Source organism: Corvus moneduloides, chromosome 3 (assembly GCF_009650955.1).
Source record: "Corvus moneduloides isolate bCorMon1 chromosome 3, bCorMon1.pri, whole genome shotgun sequence".
In the NCBI taxonomy this organism is placed as follows: Eukaryota; Metazoa; Chordata; class Aves; order Passeriformes; family Corvidae; genus Corvus; species Corvus moneduloides.
In genome coordinates, this window is record NC_045478.1 from 4,884,916 (window position 1) to 4,903,283 (window position 18,368).

Here is an 18,368-nt window from a genome sequence, read left to right on the forward strand (position 1 = left end):
TATTGACCTGTACTGCTCACACCGTGGGTTTTTCTGTGAGGCCACCTCTAAGGCTTTTTATATTTTTTGGGTTTTATTATCTCTATTTCTCTCTTGCCTGTCTGGTTTTAGGTAACCTGCTGAGCTCAAAGCTAGTCTTCTTTGGGATTTTCCACATCTTTACTCTTTAACAACCAAAAAGACATTTTCCCTCATATATTCTCACCAATACAAAGTTATATAACTTTTGCTTTTCCTGACATGCAGAAAAATTGTCCTGTGTATATGAGTGGTTTCAGAGTGTCTGTGTACAACTGTATGAGGTGCCTTAGAGTGCAGTAGCCAACATTATTTGTTAATAACATCGTATTTGAAGTTTTTCTTTGTGTCTAGGTGTCAGATGAAACATGAGGGTGATCACCACCGTTTGCCTCAGCCATTATGATGCTGATTTAATGAGGAAATGGGGAGCAGGGAAAGAAATGGAGAAAACAGCCCATGTGTTCAGTGCTCCACTCCAAAACACCAGATCTCACTGTAGATGATGCTTGAGAAGGATTCTGATGTGACAGTACTGAACACATTAATGGGCTTTTTTTTCCACACAAGGAGCCAAACATGAAGGAAATGCTGCAAATTCAAGATGTCTTGAATAAAGGAATCAAAAGGGGACTGAACCATCTGTTTCAAGTAACACACAACTTTATGATATTTAGAGTCCCTGCTTCCATGCAAGGTGGAGTCTTCTCTCTGTAGGAGACCGTGCCCGTGCACAGTTTCAGCACATCCATATTCAGGATCAACTAAAATAAACTTCTTTGTTCAGGCTTGACGTTGCAGCAGTTTTGTATCTTGCTCACATACCACATTGTGCCATAACATTTATGCAACAGAGACTAATTGTTTCTGGGGTTTTGATTTTTTTTTTCCCCCTATAGAAATGGATCTACTAACTGCAATTTTTCTCCTGGCTGCTCTGCTACACCAATTTGATGGACAGGTAAGAACATTCATCTGTACAAAACACCCATATCTGACTCCTTTGTATAGATATCTGGCCTAATGTAGTCTGATCTTTTGATCTCTAGACATTTAGAATTTAGGGGTGCAAGTATTGTTAGTATGTTAATGTAACACATTGAAGACGAACTCTCATTGCGTACAGACTTTGTATAACTATTATTATTATTACTGTTGTTATTATTATTATTATTATTGTTATTATTATTATTATTATTATTTGTGTGTTGGTTGAGCAACCTGGTCTAGTGGAAAGTGTCCATGTATATGACAGGTGGTTTGGAGCTACTGGCTCTTTAAGCTTGCAACCCAAATCATTTGGTGATTCTGCCTACCAAAATATTCTTCCCTTCACGGGACTAATTTTTAAAAGACATTTTTCATAAATAAATAAATAATTTAAGTTTCAGAAATCTGATTCATAAACTTCTTAGAGAGGATTAATCTTGTAAGATGTAGATATCTACTAAGTGGGCACTTGAATGTGAGCTATTTATCTCATTATTTTATTCTTACAAATGAATGGAAAGAAACAAGTACTTTAGGAAAGAAAATTAAAATTTTCTTCAGTAAATATCAGGTGCACCATGTTGTAAGTTGATACTCTCCTTTACCTGAGTATAGATGCAGCCTAAAACAACTGGCTGAGATGTTACTTCTACCACCATAAATGTCTTAAGTTAAACAAAATTTATGACATTAATTCTTGGGGTAGATTCAGTTGACAAACAAAAGTGACAAGAAGCTCATAATTTATCTTGTCTATTACACTTCTGTTAACTGGGACCTTCACTGTTTTGTTTTTTTTTTCCAGGGTTTTCCATGTAAAAAAGTGAACGCTTTCTCCTTTCCTCATTTTAAGCCTCAAAAAGAAAAACAGATCCTTGAGCTACACAATGAAATACGGAGATCTGTAACTCCCACAGCCAGGAACATGCTGAAGATGGTGAGCCATGAATTACAGCTAGTCTGCTTTTCCCTTAAAGGAAATGATAGGACAAGCCCAGCATCAAAAGAGGCTGTGGAACGAAGGGATTAAGAGCAGCCTGATGAGAAGGACTTGGAGGTGTCATGGATGAGAAGCTCAACATGAGCGAGCAAGATGCTCCAAGGGCTGGAGTACCTCTGCACTGGAGACGGACTGGGAGAGCTGGGGGTGTTCAGCCTGGAGAAGGATCCAGGGAGACCTTAGAGCCCCTTCCAGTACCTACAGGGGGCCTATAAGAATGAGGAAAAACACTTTATCAGGGCCTCTTTCAATAATACAAGGGGTAATGGTTTTCAATTAAAAGCAGGTAGATTAAGATTAAATAAAGAAAGAAGATTTTTATGATTAGGGTGGTGAGGCCCTGGCACAGGTTGCCCAGAGAAGCTGTGGCTGCCCCATCCCTGGAAGTGTCCAAGGCCAGGTTGGACGGGGCTTGGACCCACCTGGTCCAGTTGAAGATGTTCCTGCTCATTGCACAGGGGTTGGACTAGATGATCCTTCACTGCCCATTCCAACCCAAACTATCCATGACTCTCTGATTCTAAAAAGAGAAACACAAGCCCTGAATGAAGGAAAGAGCACGCAAAGTAAAGGGGGAACGGGAGCCCGAGCAGCAGCTTCTGAATCTCACACTGTCAGGAGGGCAAAAGGGATCTAGATCTGCAAAACTTCTCCCATCCCTGTCACCCCTGATATTCCTTGTTATCCCTGTCCCATGAGCAGATGAGCTGGTCAGTGCTTTGTGGCTAAGCCTGCCTAGCAAGGCCTGCAAACATTCCTCAGGTTCAAAGCCCAGCTGATATCAATCGCCACAACTCAGCTGCACCTGGACTGAAAATCAGTTTTATGCTTTTTAGTCCAGTGCACCCAGCAGTGTTCACTTGGACACAAAGCTGAAAGAGCTCAGCAGTAAGTTATAAAAACCCCTTTAATCTGCACCATCTGGAGATTGGGACTGTGTGACAGAACTGTGCAGAATAACCTGCTCTGACACCTTTAAGAGTTGAAGAAATGTGGTTCCCGTGCCCCAGGAGAGTAAAACAGCACAACTCCTCCTCTTTCTGTTGAGGGCCACGGGAGCATCTAGTGCTCAACACCCATTCCTGTGTTTTTCTTCCTCTTCTCATGGGCTGCACCAACCTATTTATGACCTGGATACTTCTTCCTTTGTGTCTTTCAGGTGTGGAGTGAGAAAGCTGCCAAAAATGCTCAGAAATGGGCAAGTCAGTGTGGGATGAAAATCAGTCCAAGAGACAAGAGAGTTATTAATGGTACTGACAAAGGTGGAGCCTGAGCTGATGGGTTAATGGCAGTTTGCAGATGACCCCTGTGAATGTGAAAGAGAAATAAGGATGACTTTTAATCTGTTGTAGAATAGCTTTTTAAGATTATTAGAATACCACTTTAGGACCTGGTCTAGTGGAAGATGTCCCTACCCATGGCAACGGGCTTGGAACAAGATGATCTTTAGGTCCCTTCCAACACAAACCACTCTGTGAGTCTGTGATTATGAAACACAAAAACATTATTTTTGTCAGATGAATACTCTGAAAGACAACTTGGAACTCCTTAAAATCACAGGGCAAAGTGGTTGGCATCATAGGCATTTTTTAAAGAATATAGCTACAGCCCCTCTGTCCCACCTCCTGCCCTACAGTTTGCTTCTTTCCTAATGAAATAGATTTACTTCTTCTCCAGGTGTCACCTGTGGTGAGAATGTGTTGCTGTCATCCTACCCAAGAACATGGGCTGATGCAATTCAAGTGTGGTACAGTCAGTCCTCCAACTTCAAGTATGGATATGGAGCAATCTCGAAAAATGTCAATGTTGAGAGCTACACTCAGGTATGGAGACTTGAAACAAACTGCAGGGGTACACCAGAATTATAGGAGTACGCTTAAGGCAGCTGGGAGTTATTTGTAATCAGAAAAAAACTATCAGTGTCATCAAACTATTATCTATCATTCACACTCTCATCCAAAGATGAATTATAAGCTAAAATTCTTTTCCATCTAATTAGGAGGCAATGGAACCAGTATTTTGGAAGAGCTGTTCAAAAGAGAAATATTATTCTGTAGAAAAACCTTTCTTTAGAAATATCTTCAATTCAGAAATAAATATTTTCTGTGCAGGGATTGAAATACATTATTAAGAAGTGTCAAAGCAAAATAGCTGTGATGAAAATATTTGAATTTCAACTTTAGTGTCCTGCCAGACACTGTGTTCAAACACATTTGGTAACTGGAGGAAACTCATTTTTCTATGTATTCTTTCTGACAGCTAAACTTTAAACGTAAAAGCTGACTAGAAAAAATGAAAGAAAAAGTTATTTTCTGGTTCTGTTATTTTCTGAGGTTCTCTAATGAGAATTCAAGAGGGATGACTCTGAAATAATGTGTTTGGTTTTTATCCTACAGCTAATCTGGTACAACAGTTACAAGGTGGGATGTGGAGTTTCCTACTGTCCCACAGGCCCGTACAAGTACTTTTACGTTTGCCAATACTGCCCCGCGTACGTACTGCCTTCTCACTCAGTTGTGATGATTATGGATATGTTTCCAAAACATCCTTGGCTATAGGATAAAACAATTGCAATCTACTTTAACCATTTATACTTTTGAAAATACCAATGTGAATTGCGGGTTTTTAACAGCATGTGGAATATATCAGTATTTATTTTATTGCATGTAGGGAGATTTCAGCAGACAAACAAGGGCTTATCTCTGTCAGAATCAGGGATCAGGCACAAATCATGCTGTAATTTTGACCATAAAGAAGAAAATCAGGTGCAAAGTGAAATCCAAGAGCAAATGAATATTCACAGAGGTAAAGGAGTGCATTTCAGAATGGTTTTGCTGAGGTTTGGCGAAACCGGGGATAGTGGAAGGTGTTGAAATGAAGTGATCTCCCAACCCCCCCATGGCAGGGGGTTGGAACTAAGTGATCTCTAAGGTCCCGTCCTACCCAAACCAGTCTGTGATTTGTGATTGTATGATTACCTCAATCAGTTGAAATCTATTAGAGAAGCAGAGCTAGGAAGCATATAATTTTTTTTTTAACAGATAATGCTATAAAATGCAAATAATCAATTAATCTTGTTTCTCTAAACCTTATTGTCTCTCTTATTTAAAATCAAATTTTTTGTATTGGATGAATATCTGAAACTAAAACATGACAGCCTATGAAAATACTTTTATCCAAAAACTTCTGGATGCCTTTCACTGCAATAAAAAACAAACTCCTGTTAATGGCTCAGAGCTTCATGTTGATCTTGTTTTGTCTCGTAACTCTTTCAAATTTCAGAGGAAATAACCCCATGCAAATAGCTATGCCTTACAGAAGTGGACCAAAGTGTGCTGACTGTCCTGGCCACTGTGACAAAGGACTTTGCAGTAAGTCACTCCATTCTCCTTAAAAAAGGCATTCTGTAATGTTCAAGCCATTTTAACAGCAAAGCAAAAGTACAAAGTTTATACAGACATGAACAACTGGAATTTCTGGAAAATGCAGAAGTATCAAATCAGGGCTTCCAAATAATATTTCATGTGTTTTTTCATGTGTTTGCTCCTCTCTCTTTTATTTTAGCCAACCCTTGTAAGCATCAAGACTTCCTTGGAAACTGCAAAAATCTGAAAATGTTGTTTGGCTGTAGCCACCCACTGGTGAAGAAGGAGTGTCCTGCAAGCTGCAAATGCACCACTCAAATCATCTAAAGTCCTGCTGGATGTCATTACAGCTGCTGTGAGATTATAAGGAAAGAGTAGAACTCCCTGTAAAGTTTATTCACTAAAGAGCATCTGCTCATATTGACCAATAAGTAACAATTTTATCTGAAATCTGACCATTACTTCAGTTCTAAATTAGACTAGTAGCTCAAAATAACCTCTGATGTTATTTTAGGTTTTGTAGAAATCATGCTTAATGTTACTTTGTGGGTTTCCTTGCAGTGGATCTGGCACTGATTTATTTCTTTTTAATGGGAAACCCACTTTTAAAACACTTCAGGTTTTTTTGCATAATTCGTTAAATGCCACTAAACTTTCTTCTGCTAACTTTTTGTTGATTGCCAATGGAATGTCTTCCTGCTCAATAAACACATGATTTACCACCAGTTCACAAACAGAGATTTTAATTAAAGTTATTTATAAATCAAGGGGTGTGGTTTTTCTTTAATTTGGAAAATTCCTTATGGATATTTTGAGGCTCTTTTATACTTCATGGGAGTGTGGATGAGAAAGGAAAAGAAATACAAATCAAAAAGGGATGTAATTTTTGTAGAGGCAAAATAAGAGGCACATGTTGTATGTTTGACCTAATCACAGAGATTCTGCTACATCTGTGCATGCAGGTGATAAATGATAACTTCATTCATGTGGCTCTTTCCCACTAACCTTGCACCCTACTGGGGTGTCCCACCAGACCTCCAGCTGCTCCTCAAAGGGTCCTGGTTTTCCATAGCCCTTGAATCACATAAACCAGCCTTGAGCAGGGCAGAACCCACTTAGCACCTTCCCTTTCTATTTTAGGCCTGTAAAAATAATTTTCTCCACAAGACTGCAATTCTAGATAAAGACACAAGAGGGTGAGCGATACCCAGCCAAGAACCTGCATTTCTATTTCATTTTTCTACCTGTTTAAAGGATATCTCCTTTTATTAGATGTTAAAGTTCTGGGGCTAGTCTGGCCTGATTTTAACACTTGCTTGCACAGAGTTTCTTAGCTAATATTGGCCCAACAAATAATCACTACCTATAGAAACAGTTTGGCAGTGGCTTCCTCCCCTCTATTGTTTCATCCTGTTTCTGTTGATCAAATCACCATTATAATAAAGAAATCAAGAGTGTCAAATTAGGGAAATTTATGGTTTCCAGGATATCAATTACTAATTCTGGTAGCCTTGATTTTCTACCTGCCTGAAGCTCAGTTTCACCTTCATGACCACTGCCACTGTGCAAGGTTCCAAGAAAGCTGGAGAGGGACTTTTTACAATGGCATGGAATAACAGGACAAGGGGGAATGCCTTCAAATTGAGAGAGGGCAGGGTTAGATTGGATATTAGGAAGAAATTCTTCCCTGTGAGGGTGCTGAGGCCCTGGCACAAGTTGCTCAGAGAAGCTGTGACTGCCCCATCCCTGGAAGTGTCCAAGGCCAGGTTGGATGTGTCTCTGAGCAGCCTGGTCTAGTGGAAGGGATCCCTGCCCATGGCAGGGGTAGAACAAGATGATCTTTCAGCTCCCTTCCAACTCAAAATGTGATTCTATGATTTGTAGAGAGTGTAGTTCAAACTAAAGCTGGTGAAAATTTCCTAATAAACCTGTGTTTTCCTCAGAAAACACTATTCTATAAAACTCCAACTCAATTATGGGAGGATGCATAATTTTGGCAAAACTCTCAGGTGTTTTCTGGGTTATTCTCTGAGTTTTTTCTCTTTCCTCCCCCTTTATCTGGGCCAATGAATATTCAACAAGGAATTATTTTATTATCAGAGATTTCTGAGGGAGCCTCTTCCCCAGAGAGCCAACTTTCATGCTCTGGATATCCAGCTATGGTGTTTGAGCATGGCAGCAGCAGGAGCTGGAAGGGATCTCCTACAACTTGAGGTGCCACCCTGGAGTGCCAGGCACCCTGCTCGGTTACTGCAGGGTATCCAGGCACAACCTTTGTGCTTTTTCTGGAAATTTCAAGAGATTCTGCTTCCCTGCTCATGTGGAATAGAACAAACAGGAGGTGAGATGAAATGCTGCCTGGGTGTTCCTGTTTCTCGGAGCTGACATCAAGGAGTGCTTGGGATAATCCACTTTGTTGTTCATGTCCCTGGGGAAGCTGAGATGCTGCTGAATATGGGTTTATCACACACAGATGAGGTAAAACCAACATGACATTTGCTGAGATCCAGCATGTCAAATGATATTTCTCTCCATTCTTTGCCTGTATTTTCACAAAGTTATTTTTCATACTGATGTCTTGACAGTGGTTTCCTTTTTGATACTAGGAAATGCTGTTTGGTTTGTGCTGAACTGTGCTACCTTTTAGGTGTTAGTCCAGGCAAGAAGCAAATAATACCAGGAATTTCTTACAATTTCTATTCTGGTTCATAGGAAGCACATATGCTGAGAGATGATAAGAGCAACTACTACAGTACAAGCCTAAGCCTTATCTGTGGAGAGGGGTGTAAGAGCTCTTCAGTTGTTAACTCACCTGAGAAGAGCCTTAAACACAGTTTTAAACAAAGGTTATGAAGTAACTTAACAGTCTGAAGTAACTGAACGGCTTCTGCAGAAAGAATATTTTTGATATTCAAAATCCACCAATGGCAGCACTTTCATTACCAAATTTAACCCCTGGGCTAAACCAAAGGGAAGGTCATCACTTTCAGTATCTCAATGTCTTGCAGAGAGTCATGGGCCTATATCTCCCCTGTTTTTCTCCATCTATGGCTATGTTAGAACAAATCTTCCACAAAACTTGCCTCGCTCTTGTTCTTGACACATCTCATCTACAATAACAAGTTAATGTGAAATTACAGAATCATTAAGGTCAGAAAAGATCTTCACCACTAAACCACGACCTCAAGTGCCACTTCCACATGCCTTTTACACACCTTCTGGGTTGGTGACTTCACCACTTCCCAGAGCAGCCCTTTCCAATGTTTGACAACCCTTTCCATGAAGAACTCTCCCCTAATACCTAATCTAAATCTTCCCTGGTGCAACTTGATGCTACTTCCTCAAGTCCTCATACTAAATAGAAAGCAAGGGTTGGAAACCTTCACATGCCATTAGAAATACGTATTGTCTTAATATCCAATTTATTCTCATAAAATAAAATCATGGCAAGATGTCTGAGCAAGCCCAAGCAGAAAAGGGCCATCAGAGCAGGGACAGGATGAGGATGTTCCCCATCCCTGGGCTGCTCCCAGCTTTCTAGGCCAGGCTGCCAAAAATGGGATTCCTCTAAAGGTAAAGGCCATGGTTAAACTGTGAATCACAGGAGATGGACTCTCTGATTAAGAACTTTCTTGACAGCTCCTGTCTCTGCTCTGCACTGTGAGCAAGACATTTAACCCCTGAGCAAGACATTTGACCTGCGAGCTTCAGCCTCACCGACTGCAAGGCAGAGATAAACCCACACAGCCAGGGCAAGGAAGATTGATTAGTGAACGCTGAGAAGGAGCCCACAAAGCACTAGGTCCTGTAAATTATAATATCACATTTGATAGCCACGCTTCCAGCATAATTATATCTCAGTTTAACCACAAGTCAAAGGGGACAGGGGGCCGCAGGAGATACAAGTGAGGATGAGACACTCCCTCCCGACCCACCAGTGATGTCTGAGGGTTCAGGGGCTGGTCACTGGGCTCAGCCCCCTGCTCTGGGGTCTGTGAAACACCACCCTCAGACTGGTCCCCAGGACTAACAGATACTCTGACACCAACATCAATAACAACTCTGAGAAAAAGCACTTTTTAGGAAAAGTTGAGGTAGCAAACTGGCATGGAAAAGGCCCATGTTAACTATTCATTTAGCCACTGATGGAGAGCCCAGGGCTCAACACATGTATAACTGGAAGCTACACTTTAAAATCATTATCAGCAGATTCTTGGGGTTTTTCTCCACAGAAATCACCATTTCAAGTCAAATGATATTTTTTGCTTGTTGTTTTGTATCATTAACACTCCTCTGCTTTTTTCTCTTCCCCCACTGCTCCATGACGTGGTGGAAGTAAAGGAAGAAAGCCCTGGATGCCACACAAAAATCAAATAATGGCTTTTATTTATTTTGTTGAATGAACCACAAGATATTTTATTTCATTCTTTGACTTTAAACCGCCAGGGGTTTTTCAGGGTGTGCAAAACCATTCACCTATCTTCTTTAAAAAGTCTTTTCCCAATGTAAACAAATTCCAGAAAACTACACTAGAGATAACAAATGAAGCAAATATTAAACATGTTATTTTATTTAGTGATGTACAGCATTCTTTGTGCAGGCACATATGAAAATTTTCCCACAAAGTGATTGCTAAGGGTCAAAATAAGTTTATTTCAGCAAAAATTGTACTGTAGTCCTTGTGATTTTTGCACAGGGCTGAAACACTGAGGAGTCAGGGATAGTTTCTGAGTACTACTGCTTCTGACGCACAGAAATTACGCCATTTCTGTAAAATCAAAGCAAGAATGGATTCACCTCTTATGCAAATGCAGCTGTGCAACTCTGGTCAGATAATGGAGGTGATTTTCCACCCTCATCCAACAACGTATCAGAAAAGGTCTCCTGATTTTTTGAAAGAAACTCTTAAGTTGATGCTTGTTTTTAGGACAGGGTCCTATGCAGGTGTCACTATTTCTTATGGCAGGAGATTTTTCTCAACATCTTGGGTTTTATTCTTTATTTTCAGCACAAAAGAGAGAGATATTTATACACTCCATTAATAAATTACTGGAAAAAAATCAGTTTCTAAGCATTAAAACTGGAAGGGTCAGCAGCAGCCTTCCAACTGAATGAAGAAGGACATAAAAATTTACAAACAGAGGGCAAAATATTTATTGAAGGTATTTTGTGATAACCTACCCACAATTGAAGGAAACATCCACAATGACGTAAAAATTCCATGTACCTAAAGAGACAAATGCTGGGTGATTGAAGAGGTAAAAAATGTCAGTCCCAATAAATTAGGTGTTGGGAGCAGTGATCATGCTTCTTCCACAGATTGCAGTGGCTCAGTGTGCATGAGGAAATCGGGTTATAGATGGGAAAGGAGAAAAATGACAAGGGAAAAGAAATGTGTAAAGAACCTGGAGGGGAAAGGTGAAACAAAAATTGTAGAACGTGAAGGCAGGAAGACAAACCTCGTGATAAGGGAGAAGCCATTCAAAGATGTGGAAATCTGCTGGGCAAGCAAAAATAACCAGAAATATCAACAACCATCTGAGCCTAGTATTTAATAAAGAGCATCGAGGAGATTTTAGCTTCCCTTGAAGCTTCTCCCACCACCTGCCCATGGCCCAGGAGCCCTGTTTTGGCTCAGTCTGTCTCTAGTCTTGTTTTCTGCCCTGCCTCCTGGATGAGCCTCGGATCATCCTTTCTGTAATCAATAAACATAAGGATGGAAACATTGTGCATTGGAAACACAAAAACAATCCAGACCATTTTGACATAATATTGACTATAACATGTCATAAGCCAAGCTTAAGTCTTTGGATCTTAGGTTATTCCAGTAGCCTTGCACTAAGAGTGATTGCAGATCTAGACAGCTCAGTTGAACAAACCAATATAAAGATTTTTATCCAGCCCTACATGAGTTATTTAATACTGTGCATGTTTTAGAGGTAAATAGGAAGTATCTAAGGAGAACGCAGCATCTAATGAATAATGGCACAAAAACTTGTACCTTTCACAGCTTGGTATGGATATTTCAGAGACTGGATTTTTCCACTGAGGTAATTTTTCCTTCCATACTCATATTTATTTGCTCCCAATTCATTGTAGTACCTCCAGTGTTGGCTTGTTCCGGAAGGGGTGTTGTATTTTAGATAGTAAGTTGAGTTGTAGTTGTTCATTGAACTTGTCCTTGGCCCATTGTGAAGAAATAATAAATTCATCTTGTCAGTTCAATACCACAGGACTACTTCAGGATATTCAGTGATTTAGCACCTACTTCCTGTCAACTTAAAAACAGTAATGTAAATTAATTATGAAGGTCAAAAATCATGTGTTCCATCAGGTCAGCATTCAAGCTGCAAACAAAGAAGTCCCCACTTGCCTAATATTCAGCCAGCTGGAGGAGATGTTAGTTGTACACAGGAAAAACAAATAATATGGGAGTTTCTTATAGGAATTTGTTATGTACTAATTGTTCTACCCATATTTACAGCTTGTGCCAAGGTCAAAATGATTAGAACTTGTGGGTCAGTGTGAATACAGGTATGAAATGCGGAGTTTATACTGGGGTTTAACTTGTGGTGTGGCTCAGAGTTTACAGCACTCAGTGACTCATAGAAATTTGATATTTACTGTCTCTCTCTGGCTTGACAAATCCTCATATGGATTAGACCAAAAATTTCATGCTACCACCTAACTGCACCCTGATGGTGTACCACTGAGAAGATCACAGCTCAGCCTCCAGAGACTGATGTTTACATAAACAGTGGAAGAGCCACACTTAGCAGGAGGTTTTCTGGGATTGCTCAGATTGACCTGTGCTTGTGTCTGCTGAATCAAGTAAGGAATGCATCATGAAAGGTTAGTGAGCAACAAAAGATTTATGGAATCATAGAACTACAGAATGGTGTGGATTGGGAGGGACCTTAAATAACACCCATTTCCAACACCCTGCCATGGGCAGGGACATCTTCTACTAGACCAGGTTGCTCCAAGCCCTGTCCAGCCTTGGACACTTCCAGGGATGGGGCAGCCACAGCTTCTCTGGGCACCCTGTGCCAGGGCCTCACCACCCTCACAGAGAAGAATCTCTTCCTAATATCTAAAACTCAATGCAATTCTCTTCAACTTCCTTTACAAGTGTCCTTTGCCAGTGCTTTTCTGGCATGATGCAAAGAGTGAACACAAATCCAGGTGTTCTCACAGCTACAGAGTGGATTTTGAAACCTAGAGGCAGCCAGTCCTCTGTAAGGAAAGACAACCGAGATGATTCACTGCCATGTCTGAAGTCATCTCCTTGTGCTTTTTCAGAAGCTTAAGACCAGCTTGCCTTTAGAAGCAGACTCCGTAAGCGATTTCACACAGGCAGGAACAGCCACATCAAGTGCCCCTTTACAAGTAAGACAGGGAACTGATGGGGAGCAAGAGAAACACATTAACATAAGAAAAGTCAATAAACATACATGATTCATCACTCACACCATCTGAGACTTAAACATAGACATCTAATTGTTACTATTTCTTTTAGGTGCAGGCAATGCATCCAACTTAGCTGAGGTAGGTCCTTTTTATCACAAGAGCAGTTCAGACAGGCCCACTAGCTCTTGTGGAAGGGGGAAGGACCCTGTTATCTCTAGCGAACAGCTTTCCTGTGACTTTGGGATACACCTCAACCAAATGTTTCAGTTTTAACCCCTGCATTTAACCCCTGTTTTGCAATACTCATGCAATAAAAGCAGAAATGAAAGAGTGAAGTTTTTAAGTGAAACATGTTCCTGTTCAAGAAGTCACACTTTAGCTGATCACAGCCTAAATGGATGTAATTATTTGGCCTATTCTATCTAGAGGAAAGAAAAAAAGCTAATTCATTCTAGTGTTACCTTCTTTGTGTACTGGAAAGATTAAAAATGCTGTCTAGTAATCAAGCAAGGTCTTAGAGAACAAAGTCTGTGAGATTTCAAATGGAAAAATAAAACACATTTATTTTAGCAAGAGACACTGCAATATCAACCCACATTTACAAGAAAACAGCTAAGAGGACGGTGGGGATGATTTGGATCCAGTCAAGACAAAGAGGAAACAGGCAGAAATTGATGCCCAGGAAATTCCACCCGAACATGAGGAAGAACTTCTTTCCAGTGCAGTGACCGAGCACTGAACAGAGACCAGAGAGGGTGTGGAGTCTCCCTCACTGGAGATATTCCAGAACTGTCTGGACACAATCCTGTGCCATGTGCTCTGGGATGACCCTGCTTGAGGAAGGAGGTGGGACCAGATGATCAACTGTGGTTTCTTCCAGCCTGACCCATTCTGTGATCTTACTGTTGTTGCCTAAGGACTCGGAAAATACACTTACTTCCCTCTTTAGGGTGAAGGAGGCTATTTAAGGACTGCATGGACAAACTGCATTTACTTGTCTGAGCTTTCAACTTGAAGAGACTTAGGGGTCTGCTGACTCAAAGAACTGAAGTTAATGTTTAATGAAAAAAATGCTTCTACTGTGACACCACAGAAATAGGATAAATGTTAATGTTCTCAAAAAAACTTAGCTCAAAATCCAGAAGATCTAAGAAATGTTTCTGTCCTGCTATGGAGGCAAGATGCACCTTATCCCACTTCTCTGGTCTCCATAGCTATATCCACAAGAACAGCACACATCAAGAAGTAAATTGAAGATTGGTGTGCACCCAAGTTATGCTCTGTAAGTCCACATCACTGACTGAGGGATTCTCGTAGCTCAGACTTCAGTGAACTTATCTCAGAGTCTTAAATCACATCAGGCTCTTCTAGGAGACATCCTGAACCTGACTTGAACCTGTGTCAGCCAAGAAACACAATCAAAAAGGGCACTTCCATTCACGTGGCCTATTTATCCACGTATTTTAGGTAGCTTCGTTTACCTAAAACTTCCTTTACCATGAAGACAATTGCTCTGGGGAGTTTCTATTTCTTCTGGAAAATAAATAGAAAAAACATGTAGATGTGGTGCTGAGGGACATAGTTTAGTGGCGAACCTGGCAGTGCTGGGTTAGTGGTTGGACTTCATGATCTCAGAGGTCTTTTCCAACCTTAACAATTCCATGAGTCCATGATTTAATAGGGAAACATTGCCGGTTAGATCAGGTACAGAAATGCACAGAGAGTATCTGGTCAGTTGAATGCCACTTGTAATGATACTTGAGGGCATTCTATAAGAAGATTATTAAATGCACATTCTTTCTCATTCTTTAGGTAAGATACTGTTCAATCAACTCTTTTATTTCTTACTTTTATCCTTCTGGAAGCTTGAAACCCTGCCATAACTGTTCACATTTATTTACATAAAGTTTGTGATATGTCACCCATGTCCTGTTTAGATGGAAAGCTGGATTAAAAAAAAATCCAACAGCTACTTAAATGACAAATACCTAAAGCTACTTCATAGATCCAGGTGTGCAAAAATATTTATCAAAGGACACCTTCACTCCTTCCCTTGCATTTATAGCCACCAGGACTGGGATGAAGATAATAAGGAGGCCTGAGGGAATTCCCTAAAGAGAAGCAGTTCAAGATGTGTCCATTTTGATTGCCCTATGCAGCAGCTGGATGGACACATAAAGGCTGCTGGCCTTTGAAATGAGGTGTTGGAAGTGGCTGTTTCCCATCGCCTGAAAAGCCTGTGTCAGGAACAAGGCAGTCAGGAAAAAAATGGGAATGACAGACAGCCATTGAGATGGCAGTTGCTTCCATTGGGAAATACATCAGCCCAAAATGCAGGAGCTACTGATTTTCTCCAAAGTTTGCACTGCGTTGTAGGGCTGAAAGATCCAGACCTTGTTTTCATGATTGAACATGGTAAACATTCCGTGCTCTCCACAGATGGTATGGCTGGGTATGTGTGTACCCAGAGTATAGCTATTGGCCCTTCTTCCCTTGGAGAGGCTTGATGAGAGTACCCAAAGCACCTGCCATTTCCTGAAGCAGTGCCCAGACCCGAACATGACATGAGTCAAAGACCATCTCCACAAGCAAAAACTGAGGCAGTGAGTCAGGCCAAACTGTGTTTTCCCGAAAAGTCCAGTGACCAAAATAGTCCAGCTCCACCCCTGGGATAAAGCATCTTCTTCCTGGCAGATTGTGATGTCAGTCCTTTTAGCTTAAAGTTGGCAATATCTGAAGTTAATTTGTGACAGATTCAGCCTTGTTAGTGGTGAGAGAGAAATGCTTCATTTTTTTAGGAGAATGAATATTAGGGTGCATAAATATTGGAATATAATTTCTTCAGCATCCCTATTTGTATGTAAATTGCCTGTACAAGTCTAGGGGGCATTCTGTGGCTGCTGGGCATTAGTTCACCTCGCTGGGAAGATAGCTAAATTATTCTTCCTGGCCTAGAAAAAAGAAAAAAGACAAGGATGAATATTCTTCCAAGACAGACTTTGTGTCTCTGTGTGTGTATGTACCTGCATAAGATTTAAGAAAAAGAAATAATAACCTCAGAGGAAGTCCTGGTTGAATGGACTTGACCCATTTCAAATTTTAAACACTATTAAATGGCACTTTACCTGATAAGATTTCATCAAGGATCCTTTTCTGCAGCCCTGAAAGATCTTAACATAAGGATTGCACATACGCCATGTGAGACCTTCACTAGGAAAAACTTTATGCAATGAATACACAAGATATTCAAGGCTGAGCTATGGGTAAGAAAACCTTTGCTCATGAGTTTGTTCTTTTTTAATGACCTCCTGAGCAAATGTAGGAGCTCACAGGTCCTCACAATCAAACCTGGCTGTGTGTCCTATCCTGTGGTGCAGTAAGAATGAGTGATAGCTTTTTAACAAAGCTCTGTTTCCTCTCTTTGACCTGTTCAAATGAAATACAGTTGCTATGAAAGAAAAAAATACATATGTGCTTATTTTAGCTTTGCCACTTGCAGGCTTGATTATGTGATAGATGAGTGTTTTCTTGCTAAATACTTTGGTTCCCCTTCCAAATGCACAAACTCATTTTCAAGGAGAAAAAGCTGGGATTAATTTAAACGTAGTTTGGATAATGGTTTAATACGTTATAAATACATTATAAAGGTCTAATACCTTTGTATTAGAGAATTGTAAATTTGCCTTAGGAACAGAGAATAAGTCATGTCACTGCCCTGTACATCAGAATAGAGGTATCTTAAAAAATAACTGGGTTTTTAAATCTCATAGCATGGGAGCAGTTTTCCAGCAGTATCTCACCAGGACAGCAGCCCAACTCAGCATCATCTCCCAACATCTCTATATTAAGGTGATTTTTGTATCCAAGAATTGACACAGCATTTTATGCTGTCAATTTAGTCAATTACTAAAATATCATCTCTCTTTCTAAAGATACAATTTTTCATGAAATAAAAACTCCTGCCATACAATTTTGCTCTGTTTTCTGACTACTGGACTGAGAGAGGTGAATTTACTCTATCAATACAATATTTTGTCCACAAAATTTTGAGGACCCAAGAAAAATTTTGACAAGCAATGTGACTCTCAAGAGCCAGAGATCGTCCAACAGTAAACTAAGTGAAATTTAATTTTATCCTCCATTTGTGAGAAAGTTTACAAACTAAGCTTTTTAAACCATGTAGAAGATTTGGTCTCTGTCATAGGTTAGCAAGCATAGTCCCGGAAGGGACGTCCTTGCTAAGGGGTGCTTACAGTTTCCTCTGGGAACTGATTGAACCTATCAGCCGGCCAGTTTGAATATGGACAATTCTCTAAGCCACTTAAAGTTGTGATCACCTCTGTGATCCACATTTAAGAATAGGCAAACTCCCCCTCCAAGCTCTCTCTCGTTTCCGGCGCTGGGACAGGCGGCTGCGGGCCCCGTGTGGGGGCCAGCGGGCCCGGCCAGGCCCTGCTTGGGCCAGGCCGGGCCGGGCCACGGCCATCCTGGAGCCATGGACCTGTTCCAGCCGTGGAACCCCCGCCACAGCCCTGCTGTGGGCAGCCGGAGCGGCTCGGCTCTCCCCCCTCTCCACTGCGATAAGAAAAATTCAACATTCCAGCTGCAAAGCTGCAAGGCCGAGGTGAGACTAACCCTTTTATTGCTGTGAAGAGCTGAAAACCTGAGGGAAGAGAGAGAGGAGATGCTTAAAGCTGAAATTCTGTTGTGAAGCTATGATATATCAGAGTATCCTGTTGTAATTTCATGAAGATATGGGGGGTGGAGTGTTCAACTCGTAAGCAAAAGCACCTGCGTTGAGATAGGCAGATGCTGACGCAGCTGTAATTTCATGAGAAGTTTGGACAGGGAGAGATGAACCAGATGAGGACTTTTGCTCCAAACGGGAAAGGAGAAAACCTCAGTCCATAGAGATGAACCAGATGAGGACTTTTGCTCCAGATGGGAAAGGAGAAAACCTCAGTTCCTAGAGATGCTCCCAGAGATAGTCCTAAAGATGAAGATGATGAAGACCCTTTGCTCCCAGGGAAGGAGAAGGGCCTCTGTTTTTGTTTCTGAACGGCTCAACCTTAAAATTGTACCCCAAAAAACTTCAAGAGTGGACCCTCGAAAGCAGTTGCGGGAAAAGCTGCAAGTCGGGGGGAAAGGACTCACACGCAGGCAGAGAGACTCCTCTTCCTAAATGGACTGAACGATATTTGGAAGTGGGCGGCTGTCTCGTTGTGATAATGTTTTCATAGCATGAGCAAGAAGAGACTTCTCTTTCTAAATGGACTGAACAAGGTTATTATGGAAGTGGTAAACAGACTGAACATCTTAAGGGTTGTCTTTTCACATTGTCAGTGGGAGAAGGGAGGAAGGTGGGGGGAGGAGGAGAGTTCTGAAGGTGGTATAATTTTTTTTTTCTTCTTTTAGGTCTGTTAATAAACTTCTTTATATTCTTTCAAGTTTGGTGCCTGTTTTGCATTTCTCCTAATTCTTATCTCACAGCAGATAAACAGTAATGAGTATTTTGGACCAAACCACTACAGTCTCCGACCTGTTTTCATTGTCGGAGCTAAGGGGAATATGAAAGAAAAGCAATA

General features: G+C 40.9%; 1 protein-coding gene across 1 annotated transcript; it reads left to right on the forward strand.

Annotated features, from left to right (window-relative positions):
- The first annotated feature begins 863 nt into the window (after nt 1-863).
- LOC116442054 (cysteine-rich venom protein-like) lies at nt 864-5,700 on the forward strand. Its single transcript, XM_032104608.1, is given in 8 exon segments — nt 864-897; nt 900-979; nt 1,814-1,945; nt 3,168-3,258; nt 3,686-3,831; nt 4,405-4,499; nt 5,291-5,379; nt 5,573-5,700. Coding segments are annotated over 8 exon segments (795 nt in total).
- The last annotated feature ends 12,668 nt before the right edge of the window (nt 5,701-18,368 follow it).